Source organism: Schistocerca serialis, chromosome 8, assembly GCF_023864345.2.
Source record: "Schistocerca serialis cubense isolate TAMUIC-IGC-003099 chromosome 8, iqSchSeri2.2, whole genome shotgun sequence".
In the NCBI taxonomy this organism is placed as follows: domain Eukaryota; kingdom Metazoa; phylum Arthropoda; class Insecta; order Orthoptera; family Acrididae; genus Schistocerca; species Schistocerca serialis.
Window position 1 is genome coordinate 505010738 of NC_064645.1, and position 14424 is coordinate 505025161.

Below are 14424 nucleotides of genomic sequence, written 5' to 3' on the forward strand. Positions count from 1 at the left end.
ACAGATTATAGAAAGATTTTAGACAGCTCTGAATGATGCCACATAACAGCAGACTTCAGTCTTCATAATCCTCCCGTAATCCTCCAGACAAATATCCTCTAGTAATCTGTAAAACTCTGTGTTAAACGCAGAACTTTAAATTATTGATTGACACCTCATTTGTTGTACATGATTTCGAATATCATTCAAGAGGTGTCAAATGTTTCTCTAATCTTTTTTTATTTCTTACTCTTAGATTAATCATTTCACAGAACATGTGACCGGCTCTTTTTTTTTTTTTTTTCAAAAAACATTTTATGCCAGTACTGTACACAAACGTATTGCACTGCATTAACTTGAAAATATTGAATTAAATTTGTAAAATTCTTAATATCAATAAAAATGTTCTGAAACACGGTGAACTGTTTTAACTTTCCAGGAGGCTTCAACATTTAGCTCTTTCATAGTTTTAATACCCATGTACGAATAAAGATATTATTTTATGAATAAAACCCTCTAGACCGTTAAATAAAATTATTTGCTACAACGTTTCAATATCTGCCACCATCAGATACCTGCAGTTAAGATGAAAGGAACATAAAGAGTGACCGGCGCTTGTTATAAAACATCAAGTTCCAAAAAATTAAAAACTACTTAAAAAATTCAGTCACCAAAAAATTCTTAGCCTCCAAATAAGATTCAGTGGCAATATTATAATCTAAATATAATCGTGGTATCAACTAATAATTTAAAAATTATTTAGAGATATAAGTTCATCTCATCTTAATTGCAGTTATCTGATGATGACACATGCTGAAACATCGTAATGAATAAAGACATTTTATTTAGCGGTCTAGGCGGTTCTGTTCATTAATTATTCATGAAGGTCGCAGTCTCATACCGGAAATTTATTTACTTTATTAAAAACTATAATTATTTATGTTTTTATAGTGTTTCTCATGAAATAAACAACAGTAAGGCGCTAGTCTATGGCACTTTTTTTGTCATCTGTCTTCTGACTTGTTTCATGTGCCCTGCCACTAATTCCCCTCCTGTGCCAACGTTTTAATTATTTGTTTGACGAATTCCAGTTGTATCTTCCTCAACACTTTTTATCCTCTACAGCTCCCTGTTCAAATGATTCAGATGGCTCTGAGCACTATGGGACTTAACATCTGAGGTCATCAGTCCCCTAGAACTTAGAACTGCTTAAACCTAACTAAACTAAGGACATCACACACATCCATGCCCGAGCCAGGATTCGAACCTGCGACCGTAGCGGTCGCGCGGTTCCAGACTGAAGCGCCTAGAACCGCGTGGCCACACAGTCCGGCCAGCTCCCTGTAGTACCACGGAAGTTATTCCCTGATGTCTTAACAAATCTCCTATCATCCTTTTCCTTCTTCTTTTCAGTGTTTTCCATATATTCCTTATTCTCCGATTCTGTGCAGAACTTCCACATTCCTTACCTTATCAGTTCACCTAATTTTCAACATTCTTCTATAGCACCACATCTCAAAGACTTCCATTCTCTTCTTTTCCGGTTTCCCCACAGCCCGTGCCTCATTACTGTATGGTGCTATGCTCGAAATGTACATTCTCAGAAATTTCTTTCTCAAATTAAGACCTATGTTTGATACTAGCAAACTTCTCTTAGCCATGAATTCCCTTTATGCCAGCGCTAGCCTGCTTTATGTCCTCCTTGCTCGGTCCATTATGGGTTACTTTGCTACCTAGGAAGCAGAATTCCTTAACTTCATCTACTTCGCGATCACCAATTCTAATGTCAAGTTTCTCGCTGTTTTCATTTCTACTACTTCTCATCACTTTCATGTTTCTTCGATTTACTCTCAACCCCGTATTTATGTTCATTAGACTGTTCATTCTGTTCAACACATCCTGTAATTCCTCTTCACTTTCACTGAGGATAGCAATGTCATAGCGAATTTTATTAATGATATCCTTTGTTAGGTGGCAACGGTCTTGCACCTTACATGAGTCCATTTAACGTGACTGTAATCACTTTGCGAGCACTTTAGGTCAATAAAAACTACTGACAGCGGTGCAATCGCTTTGTAGATAAGTAGTTGTTGTTTGTTGGAGTAATTAAATTACGGTGTAGGAAATCTATGTGGCAATGCATCGGCTAGGTAATACAGCGAGAATTACGCGATTTCGTAATTATAAGATTTTGCGGAGATGCAGTATGCGAGACAGAGCTCGGCTACCTCCCCGGCTAGCCGCCGAAGTCCACAGCCTGACGGCATGAATGGTGAACTGGGGAAAATTCTGTAACCCGTTTAGAGAGGCCACAGGTGTTCAAGTGTTTACCAAAACAGAGTAGTGGATAGCTGGACGGGCTTTCCGGTGCGTGCTCTAGCCTATGTCCCACTAATCTTACGCCTTCGAGTAACTCAAGTGGGGCAGACCAGGAGTTCCGAATAACAAAAACTTTCAATGCAGGTGTCTGTGTTTGCTACGACGGGGAATCTTGCCTGGAAAATCTAGAGTGGTCTCTTAGGAGAAAAATTCCAGTAAAAGTGTTATTGCCCACAGCTGTGGCTCTTCCCAGCCAGTGTGGGCGGAGTGTACTTGTGAAATTTTGTAGAAAGGGAAGAATTGAGGAAAAGAGTTCTATTCCCAGGCCGTACATTGGTCGGCACTGGCAAACTGGGTATTTTGAGAGCTTCTTGTGATGTGATTCGCTCGCTAAAAGTTGAGGTCGGAAAACAAAGGTGAAGAGCGATGTTGCTCGACTCTCTGTAGAGGTCTTCCGTTCTGAGCTCTCGTACTGAGAGGACGTTAGCCAAGTCGTCTCCCGTCTTGGTCTTTCGCTCTGAGAGAACGTTAGCCGCGCCAGCTCTTTGCTGCCGGGAAGACTGCTGCAAATAGAGAAGTTTACGAACAGCGGTCTGTTGTCCGAGTATTGTAGGAGTGTACTTTCCGAGACGACGCCAACCGCACAGCCGCGCCGTCGCCGTCGGAGACCGCCGCTGCAACAGGAATATTACGGTGAGATCGCTCCCGCTTCGGTCTGTGTTGGGAGAAACGTTAAATAGTCGGATCACATGCAATTGCTGTTTCCACAGAGATTTCACGATACTTTGGGATGTAGTGGTTCTTCGTATTTTACATTTTGTGTCGATGTCAGTCGGTCAGCCAAGTTATAAGGCATCGCGGTTTGGACCAATTTTAACACAGTTCACTGCCAATGCCGGTTCGGAGGAAAATTTGTAAATCCAGAATGAGATTTTCACTCTGCAGCGGAGTGTGCGCTGATATGAAACTTCCTGGCAGATTAAAACTGTGTGCCCGACCGAGACTCGAACTCGGGACCTTTGCCTTACGCGGGCAAGTGCTCTACCAACTGAGCTACCGAAGCACGACTCACGCCCGGTACCCACAGCTTTACTTCTGCCAGTACCTCGTCTCCTACCTTCCAAACTTTACAGAAGCTCTCCTGCGAACCTTGCAGAACTAGCACTCCTGAAAGAAAGGATATTGCGGAGACATGGCTTAGCCACAGCCTGGGGGATGTTTCCAGAATGAGATTTTCACTCTGCAGCGGAGTGTGCGCTGATATGAAACTTCCTGGCAGATTAAAACTGTGTGCCCGACCGAGACTCGAACTCGGGACCTTTGCCTTACGCGGGCAAGTGCTCTACCAACTGAGCTACCGAAGCACGACTCACGCCCGGTACCCACAGCTTTACTTCTGCCAGTACCTCGTCTCCTACCTTCCAAACTTTACAGAAGCTCTCCTGCGAACCTTGCAGAACTAGCACTCCTGAAAGAAAGGATATTGCGGAGACATGGCTTAGCCACAGCCTGGGGGATGTTTCCAGAATGAGATTTTCACTCTGCAGCGGAGTGTGCGCTGATATGAAACTTCCTGGCAGATTAAAACTGTGTGCCCGACCGAGACTCGAACTCGGGACCTTTGCCTTACGCGGGCAAGTGCTCTACCAACTGAGCTACCGAAGCACGACTCACGCCCGGTACCCACAGCTTTACTTCTGCCAGTACCTCGTCTCCTACCTTCCAAACTTTACAGAAGCTCTCCTGCGTAAGCACTTGCCCGCGTAAGGCAAAGGTCCCGAGTTCGAGTCTCGGTCGGGCACACAGTTTTAATCTGCCAGGAAGTTTCAATTTGTAAATCGTTCATTGTGTTTTATTCAGCATTGATCTGAAGGTTACAATAAAATTATTGTGATTCAGTAGAACCTTTACTTTCAGTAGTTGATACTGAATCCACCCTTTTGCTTTATTTAATTTTTGTGTTTGTGGTCATTGAACACCCTAAGTGTTCGTGATCGTTCATGTTTGGAAGGAAAAATAGGTGTGATTTATCGTCGACACTACCACCACAGATTAATTAGGGGTGAGAGGGCCACATTTCAATCTAGCGTTATCCATATTTGCATACAGTTCCCCTCCCAATTTCTCTGTAAGTTGTTTGTCAGGGGCGAACACACGCAAAAAGTCGGACAAGCAACCTTTCATCTTGACTTTTAATTCCACCCTTGAACCTTTCTTTTATTTCCCTCATTGCTTCTTCGACACATAGATTGGACAGTAGAGGTCAAATAATACAACCCTGCCTTACACCCTTTTTAATCCGAACACTTCGTTTCTTCTACTCTTAATAGTCCCTCTCGGTTCTTGTACATTACCCGTCTTTCCCTATAGCTTACTGCTATTTTTCTTGCACCATTTTGCATTGTCGAACGCTTGCGCCGGTCGACAAAACCGATGAACGTGTGTTGATTTGCTTCAGTCTTGTTTCCATTATCAACCGCAACATCGGAACTGCCTCTCTGGTTGCTTTGCCTTTCCCGGAGGCAAACTGATCGCCATCTAACAGATTTTCTTTTCCATTCATAACCCTAAAAAATTCCAGGAGAAACATTGGATGTTTTGTACCCTGCAGGCGTTGGACCGCGACCCGCCGGATGGACGTCCGCACTGGCGCTTCACGGCTTTCGCTCAGGACGAGGCTGGCCAAGGGCAGGTGGGCTACACCGACATCCACGTGGCCGTCTCAGATGTCAACGACAACGCGCCCGTCTTCCCGCAGCCCGTCTACTGGGGCTCCGTCGTCGAGAACAGCTCCGCCGGTGAGGCATCAAAAGCCAACTATCAGAAAGTAACGCTTGAGAATAAATTACATTGGCCATGCAGGTAATGTTGTGGCTGACCAATTATCTTTTTATTTCCTTGCGACATCAGTATACAGTCGACTCCCGATAATTAAAAAATTCAAGGTATCTTCAAAAGCTTCGAATAACTGAGGACCATTTTAATGAAACTCAACAAACATCGTTTACAGAATTTTACAGGAGAGGTATTTTTTAGTTGTACACAATATCGTTCATTCAAAAAATTTCAAAAATTGACTACGGAATAAAAGAAGTTCATCTAATCTCCTTAACTGATAAAAATATTTAGAAATTATAAAATTTTAACAAAACTCAACACATCCACGTTTCCATGTGTTATACCGGACCCAAGGTAGCCCCTGAGGGCCGGCAACCCATATTACACCACAGAGGACAAGATTGTCTATGCCCAGGGCGTACCAAAAGTATCATGGTAAACACCGGCTGTTTACATACAAGATAATCGAAACAGACATTCCGAGCACTACTTCCTGCAGCAGGAGCTCGAGCCACAACCTGCAGGAATTATCACTACGCCAAAACCTGATTGGCTGGAGACAGCTATTTAGGGGACAGAACCAGCCCCGAAGTACAGTTCATTCCGGATGCCGACCTCGTGTACTTCGACTGTTGAAGATTACGTCTTCGTCGTGGAATTGGACCGTTACTAGTCGGTGTGTGTGTTACCACGAACCTTTCTGGAAAATTAGAAAACTTTTGTTGGCCTCAATTAGGAGACTTTTACTGTCATCGTTATTGTTACCTTTCGTTTGTTGTTCGGTCATCAACCTTGTGACCTGACATCAATAAAAGTTGTGTTTGTGAAAAATTGCGAATTGTCAGTCACAACATCATGCGTGTTTCTTTTTTAGCGCTAGAGTACTCTCACATTTTTAATTGTATCTTTGCAAAGGGGCGAGGGAGTTTTAAAATTCAGATCTTTTTAGGCAGAAATTGATGCTCTGTAACTTTCATGCATGACACTTCTCACTTGGAGAAGCCACTTTTGAGTCACAGGCGTTGGAAACTGAGAAAAAATAACTTTTCCGCTGAACTGGCGAAACAATAATCTTGAAGCAACAGTCTACAGCTGTCAAGTGCTTGAAATAATGCACTTCAAACCACCAGCTGCACCAACACAACCTTATTCATCTACCAGCTTTGGTTCATAAAACCACAATCACTGGAGGAAAAGCTGGACATTGGTGATTTACACATACTTATCGCACTTCATATAAACTTGTCTGTCTTGATTCACACAATATCAGCTAGTGTTGCAAAGATTTACGTCAGAAGCTCACAGTCAAAAACTTGAAATATTTCAAATTAGTAAATAGTGTCGATTATGGCTTAACGGTTGAACCGATTTTAACACATAACTAGGTCATTCTACGCGAAATTGTATGCTCTTTCATTCTGGTGTTATGGACATTTTTTTGTAGAATATATTGGTTTGGAGCTATAAGAGAAAAAATGAAAAGGTTCATAAGGTTCATAAATTTCGTGCTTTTTCGGCCCTCAGGAATTTAGCACAAGCCAAAAATACCCCCACTCATTTAACTCTTACTTAGATTAAGGGTCGACCTGCGACCTTAACCGCACAACTTGCGTACGGGCGCTAGACGCCGCCGCGAGCTCTAAGAGTGCATTGCGATCGCAGGCGCGCGTATTGCGTACGGGCCGCGAGGTGCCGCCATGAGCGCAACCGTATATAAGTGCCGACGGAGTTCGGCCAGCTCTCATTTTGTTGGCATCTCATTTTTGCCTATTCTCTTATTTGCTTAGCTGCTTAGCTCTTATTCGTTTATGGCTCATGTTATTGTGCTCTCTTTCAGCCATTCTGATTGTTTTGATCTACGCCCAATTGAGAAGTGCTCATTTTGGCATTTCACTTTTGCATATTTCTCATTTTGCTAATAATATGCTCCTCAGCTTTTTACAGTTGATTGATTAACACAGTCTCATGTACTGTTTGTTCATTCCAGCCTGTTCATATTTTGATGTTCTTTAAATATTGTAATAATTATCAGAAGCATTTCTTCCCTTAAACACGTGTAAAGTATTCTCGATGTAGAATTTGTTCTGTGACGCAGGTGTAAGGTTTTGAATATAAATTATATACGAAACTGTGCTTTAAAAGGAATTTATTTTTTCAGTTTGTACTACATCAGACGAAAATTTTGTGATATGAGGGAGAAATTTGAGGGGAAACCCATGGAAATAGTCTTAAGTGATCCCCTTTAAAAATAAAAATTTGTGCGACACTGAAAGACGTGACACTGTAGGCACCGATATATATATATATCACACATGCCTAATGTCGATTAAAATTATTTCCAGCCTCTTCATATTAATTTGCCAGCAGAAGCCTAATGTGTCTACACTAATTATATTAAGAATGCATCATGTTCAGCTTTTTTTTTATTCACTTATGGGATATCTCTAAAATGAATAAGATCGTCGAAAACATCTTGCTTTGCTTGTTTTTCTTTTGTTGTTTCAGTATGGTTATAGTCTATATTCAGATCTTTTTTTTTATTTGAGGGTACAGTCAAGCACTTCACTCTTTTGACGTTGACGACTCCTGCTTTATGTTGCTCTTTTCACCTCCTGAGCTGTTTCAGAATTTAAAAATGATCTTCCAACAACAGCGTACTACAACTACTACTAATAATGTAGTAAAGTAGTGGCTGAACATCAAAGAGAATTAAGCATGACTATATGAATTGCTGTTCAACAAATTATTAGTAAACAGTTCGTTTATCTTGTAGAAAGTAGTTCAACTGCCTGGCAATAAACACATGTGAGTGTAAAGGCTATTAAATTTAACTTTTAAATTTTGTGTTCTAAGTTTATGTAAAAGAAGGATTAGTTGAGTTTAAAGGAATCTTGAAAATGCAGATGTCGAGTTTTGTGGAAATTGACTACATTGATGTGCATATTACAACTGCAAATATTCAGTTATGTCGTATTTTCTTTTAGCAGTTGTGCGAGGTTCGTATTAAAGTACCAGAAACCGTTAAAAACGCATTTTGAATAAAATGGTATTTGTTGAGTTTTGTTAAAATGGCTGTCAATTAAGACTTCGATTTGACGAAAGTGCGATTGGTCAAAGAGGAATAAAGAAAAGGTCTAAGTCCAAGCTAAAAGTTAAAAATCTTACTTTCGTTTCAGGAACATTCACATTTTCTTACAAATAAACAAACAGAACACAAAAGAAAGTTCATTTTTTATGTTTAGTAACTTTCGTTTACTTTAACACCTAAAGCAAAAGGCAGATACAGATTTCAAAAAAATCATTAAAAAGTTTCAGTTTTATTTGGCAAATAGATAAGCTAACATTTTCTGCTTCAGTGACTGACCTCCACTGTGCCCACGAGCGTTTACAGAAATTTTTCCAGGTGGAAGAAGGAGGGGGGAGGGGGAGATAGTCAATTTCGAGATATATCGTTCCATAAGAACGCTATTTTATAGGTGATACGAAAAACTTGTTATGTCCCAGAGAATTTATTGCTATTCACTAAATATACGAGTAAAAACTCTGTACTCCAATTTCCTGGTGGGCAGGAAGGAGGGGGATTGAGTACAAATGCTCCTCCATGCGGACGCCTAGTAGCTTGTCTGGTCAATCGCATTTCTGTTCTGCCTAAAGCATGGAACACATCACCGTCTACTTCTGTTCTAAGGATGTATATGCGCAATGTTTCTAATGACGAAACTGCCGTGTTTTGAGCCGCAAATGGAACAAGCTCTGCTTGTTCTTCATTAAAACGATGTTGTCGGGTTCGGTTCCTTCCTCTGTTTGATTGGTTTTCAGCACTCTAATCTTTCTGGTTCAGAACTGTTGACAATGTGGATGGCGAATTTCCGAAAGTTTTTGGTACATCTTTTCTTTTTCACTTCACATTTCACAGCTCCAGCAATACATGTTCTTCATTGATGTTATTTTTACAACTAATTTATGTAATGTAACCCTTCAATCACTGTTGAGTAAACAAATACAAAAACAGTTGACGAAACAATTCGAATTACAGAATGATAGCCGCTATCTTAGTATTATAGTAAGTTTGGAATTATCGAGGTTTCGATTTATCGGATTATCGTTTATCGAGGCTCGAATTAGCAAGAGTTGACTGTATACACCGTCTGACCATATCATCAAAACTCAAAGTCAAAAGCATGCGGGCATGCATAGGTAATGCGGGATTGAGCACTGGATGTTACGAGAGGCTGAACCACCAGTATACAAGGTGGTGGGAAATACTGTGTTGCCTGCTAAAAAGTTAAGACCATATTCAAAGTTAGTGAAAAGGTACTTCATCTGGAGCAAATGTCAGCAAGACAAACAAACACCCCTCTTCATACTCAGTCTATGGAGGGGTTCAGTCAACTATTTAGCCCCAGCCAGCCTGTGTTGTCAATAGGGAACATAGAACCTAGAGAAGAAATATCGGCAGACTGGGTCGGTCAGGGGAGGTCAGTAATTCGAACGTGAACTGGCCATTGGCTGTCACCTGAATAACAAATCCACCAGGAGCATTTTAACCGCGCTAAAGCTGCCCAATTCGACTATTGGTGAAGTGATTGTGACATGGAAGCGCGAAGGAACAACCACAGTTAAAGCAAGGTCAGGCAGACTTCGTCAACAGACGTCGTTGGACAGTGGATTGATCTAAACGAGTAGTTGTGAGTGATTACTCTTGTATCATTCCGATGGAAGGCCTTGAGTTTGACGAATGCCTGAGGGACGTTACCCGCTATCATGTGTACGCCAACAGTAAGCACAGAGGAGGAAATTTATGGTATGAGGATGTTTTTTGTGGTTAGGGTGTGGATGTCTTATTGCACTTAATAAAAGGCTGGGTGCGGAAGGATTTGAACACATATTACAATACTGTATAACGTGTACAGTAAAAGAACAACTTGGAGTCGATGGGTTTTTGTATCAACATGACAGTGCACCCAGTCATAAAGGAGCATTTGCGAGACATTGATTTGTGAATAATGACATTAATGAAATGGACTGCCCAACATAGACTCCCAACCATGAACTCAGTGGAACACCTTTGGGATGAGTTAGAACATCGAAATCACTCTAGACTTCTCTGGTTTTGGCTCCTGAGGAAAAATGGGCTGCCATTCCTCAGCACATATTCAGACAATCTATTGAAAGTATCAGCAGCTGAGTTCAAGAATCGTAAAGACGATGGGTGGACATGCCCCATATTAATTTCCGCTAATGGGTGACCAGATACTTTTGATCAGATAATGTATACAGAGCGATTCAGCTAAGCTGTTCACCAGAAATATTTCCGGAACTGTATAAGATATAGTAATTTTGCTTGTACCTAGACAAATTGTAAGAAAGTCCTTACTAACCAACATACACCGGGGTGACAAAAAATCATGGAATAGCGATATGCACATATACAGATGGCAGTGATATCACACACACAAGGTATATTGGTAGAGCTGTCATTTATACTCAAGTGATTCATGTAAATAGGTTTTCAATGTCATGGAGCCAAAGTATACAATGTTCTCAAACTCATACTGTGCAGCTTGTAACTTATCACAAGGAAACTGTCGAGTTCTTGTGGCCACAGTTTGCCCTGGTGTTGTTTAGATATGGTGTTGAGTTGAAAGGCCTCTTTTGATCTTCACCAGCACTGGGTCCATTAGCACTGGGGATTCTCGCTACAGCTGTTGGCCCAGGTCATCACCTGTCCTTACCACAGCCTTGACAGCTGAAGAAGGCGTAGATGCCTGGTCCCAGTCTTGTGAGGTAGCAGTGCACCATAAGCAACGCACCAGTTCGAGTGTTTTGTTCAACTCGCATTGTGTAGCAAACACATCTCTTTAGTTCAGCATTGCTATCTTGTAACACTCATTGTATTATCTTTGCTTTACATCCTTTGCACATCTGTATCAACTCTGAGGCTCCCACTAATGCAGGTGATGTAGAATGAGAAGTCTTCTCTCATAATGCACGTGTGTGCATTATATATTTAGGCCGCTGTGACACTGAATACTTGACACCCAGTGTGGAAGGTGTGGATAGCCCGTAAATCTTAGCATGATGCAGATCAGCAGCATTGTACCACTTACAATCTGTCACAGTGAAAAGAGGGGAGGGAAAGGAACTCTGATTAAGCAACAGTTTAATAAACCCAACATCACAAAAAAAAATGATGTAGAAAATTGGCCCCCAATATTGGACCACTCACATCCGCAATAATATACGTCAAAGTAGGGCAGAAGTCATCATCCAATTCTAAATTCAACTCCATCAGCCGGCCGGAGTGGCCGTGCAGTTCTAGGCACTACAGTCTGGAACCGAGCGACCGCTATGGTTGCAGGTTCGAATCCTGCCTCGGGCATGGATGTGTGTGATGTCCTTAGGTTAGTTAGGTTTAATTAGTTCTAAGTTCTAGGTGACTGATGACCTCAGAAGTTAAGTCGCATAGTGCTCAGAGCCATTTTTCAACTCCATCATCCTGAATGTCTCAATTATTATTGAATTATTAGCAGTCAAGAGAAGTGGTATTGTTGTACATGAGCAGTGTTTATTCTGCCTCTTGGGATATACACTTATTTCGAATTCACTGTCAATCAAGAGCAGGTCACCCGATTTTTCTGCCCTTTTGCAAACAATCTAGTTGAGCCTGCAACAGCAGACTTTGTTGCTTTTGTGTTGCACTGGAATCACTTTTGAGTGTTCTGGAGGGGTGCACACCTACTGATATTCGTTGTTTGTGTTTGGATAGAGTCATGACTTTGAGCACTTTCTTGCTACCCACCAAAGTGTCTGCAGTCTAACACCATTTAAAATTTTGTCATTTACTATTACAGCCTTGAAAACTGCTGTTATTACCCAGCCTCTGTATGCTGGAAATCTTCTTAGCTAAAACTCATGTACCAATTGGCTCATAGATGGCTCTGTCTGTGGCACTTGCATTTGTGGTGAAGTAATGTGTTGCTCCAGATTCCTTGCTGCTGCAAATGGTTGAATGCACAATTCAGGGCCTCTCGCCATAATGTCTTTAACTACTGCACACGAATTATTGTCTGTACAGGCAATGGTAATAGTGTCTGCCTTCCATGCCAATTCATCAATAGGAAGCTCCGTGAAGGGGTATGAAATAGCTCTAATATTCTGCAGCAATCTTCGTAATCAAAAAATCTTCAGATATTACTCAGACAGGGGTTCATTGCATGCCAATGCGTGGAGCAAATGAATAACTGTACTTGTAAAGAGGAACCACTGGAACATGTGTCACTTAATATAATTCTGTGTAGCTGTGACTCAGATGGTAACACAAAATGTCGAAGCAATTCATCTTTAAGAACTGCATATGACTGTTGATGGAGAGCATCATCCAATTCTTCTATAAGACTCAAGTCCAGCTGTGCTATAGTCAATGTAAATGGTTCCATGTCTGACATCAGTCCATGTAAATGAAATATGGCTTCTACCCAGGTTAGCCATAACTGAGCCTCCATTGGCCAAAAAGGCCGAAGTCTAATGTTATTGTTCCTATTACTGTTGCCCGTGTTGTTGTTGTTGTTGTTCTACATAGGTTGTGAACACACACCATTGATAGCTGACAGCAAGCTCTGGTGCTCCTCTTTCACTTAAATGTTATTGGTGGCATCCATTGTTCCATGTTCAAGCATAGAAATAGCAATTTTAATCATTCAGTACTGAGCCATCATTGTGGGGCTGTTTGATTGCACTTCAGATGCATAGATGGTTTACGAGTGATTAACACTTTATTTGTATTAAATACACTTTGAGCAAAGTAAAACATTTTTACTAAGCAAAAAGACATGGCTCATCATACATAAGTACCAAAGAAGCTTATACTGCAACAATATAAACAATTCTGCATAGCACAGATGAACTACTATTAATATGTTTGCATTCGACCACTGTAAACTCTGTTTATTGATATTGCCACATAGTCATTTTGCATTCAAGAATGAAACAGCAATAAATGATTTGCAGTGAAACCAGGAGCTGATCCAGTGTGAAGGACAACTATCCTGCTACCCTTTTCCATCAGTGCTTGTGTTATTCCTTTGGTTGTGTGGCTGTTCCAGCCTTTTGTCAGCGTGTGATGGGCATAAATTCACGTTTTGTCATGCCACGTGATTTCAGATGTCTGTAAATGCTGGCACCTCCAGTTCAGATGCCACTTCTCTCAATGATAAATGTCTAAGCTGTAAGCTTTTCAAGCCAAAAACCAAGCTCACGAAGACAGTTTTGATGAGGCGGCCAACTCTGCTTTTCGTTCATTAGTTAGTTACATGTTCCATGGATCATTTTGCATAATAGATCACAAAGATGCAAAACGAGTCATTTTACATTCACATCACTTAAGTTTTTCTTTCTCCCCCCCCCCTCCCTCCCCACCTCAACAAACTTCATGAGGGAATAAATATACTATGAAGTTGGAGTCAGAATGCCCAACTCCTAAACAGATTTCTACAAGACGATCATGGGTAAGAACCACATATTATCCTTACAGCACATTTTTACTCAATGAAGATTTTATTTCTTAAAGATGAGTTACCTGAGAACATTACTCCATACGACATTACTGAATAAAAATATATCTACTTACTGATTTGTCTCTTACCAAGATTTGCAATGATTCCAAGGACAAATGTGGCTGGGTAAGTTGTTTTAGGAGTTCCAAAATGTATCTTTTCCAGTTTAAATTCTCATCAGTATGAACTCCTAAGACTTTGAAGTTTCTACTCAATTTATCATTTCCTCACTATGTGTTATGCTTATCACTGGTACAGATGTTCTGAGCTGAATATGTTGTGTCTTTTTAAAATTGGGGATGAGGCCATTCACAGAAAACCAGCCAATGATACTTTTAAGAACTTGTTTACCATTTCTTCTGTTTCTGTATGTATGCTTGGTTTGATTACAGTTCTGTAAAAAGAACTAATTCCGCTTTTTGTATACAAGATGGGAGACCATTTACATATATGAGTAACAGTAGTGGACGTAAGATTGAACATTGGGTAACCCCATTCATGCTTTCTCCCCAGTCAGAATTATATCCCTGGACTACACTGGTGTCCAAAATTAAGGCAACAAATGGAAATTTTGCAAGGTGTAAACAGGTAGTAAAAGAGAAAGAATGTAAAGAACATAGAATGTAAACAACTGCAATATGCATAACGGTACACAAAAATGTTCTTCATTGTTACCAACTTGACGGATTTGCACATACTTTCCGACAACTGGTTAATGTGCTCAGCATGGGGC

At 40.8% G+C, this 14424-nt stretch overlaps 1 protein-coding gene and 3 non-coding genes across 4 annotated transcripts in view; 1 reads left to right on the top strand and 3 right to left on the bottom strand.

Annotated features, from left to right (window-relative positions):
* LOC126417095 (neural-cadherin-like) overlaps positions 1 to 14424 on the top strand; it is a 304885-nt gene that overhangs the window by 148600 nt on the left and 141861 nt on the right. Inside the window, exon 5 of the mRNA XM_050084990.1 lies at positions 4910 to 5096. Coding sequence (XP_049940947.1) covers positions 4910 to 5096 — 187 coding nt within the window. The remainder of the gene's footprint in view (positions 1 to 4909; positions 5097 to 14424) is intronic.
* On the bottom strand, positions 3288 to 3362 carry Trnat-cgu (transfer RNA threonine (anticodon CGU)). Its single transcript has one exon. It is a non-coding gene; the product is annotated as a tRNA-Thr (tRNA).
* Trnat-cgu (transfer RNA threonine (anticodon CGU)) lies at positions 3589 to 3663 on the bottom strand. Its single transcript has one exon. It is a non-coding gene; the product is annotated as a tRNA-Thr (tRNA).
* Positions 3890 to 3964, bottom strand: Trnat-cgu (transfer RNA threonine (anticodon CGU)). Its single transcript has one exon. It is a non-coding gene; the product is annotated as a tRNA-Thr (tRNA).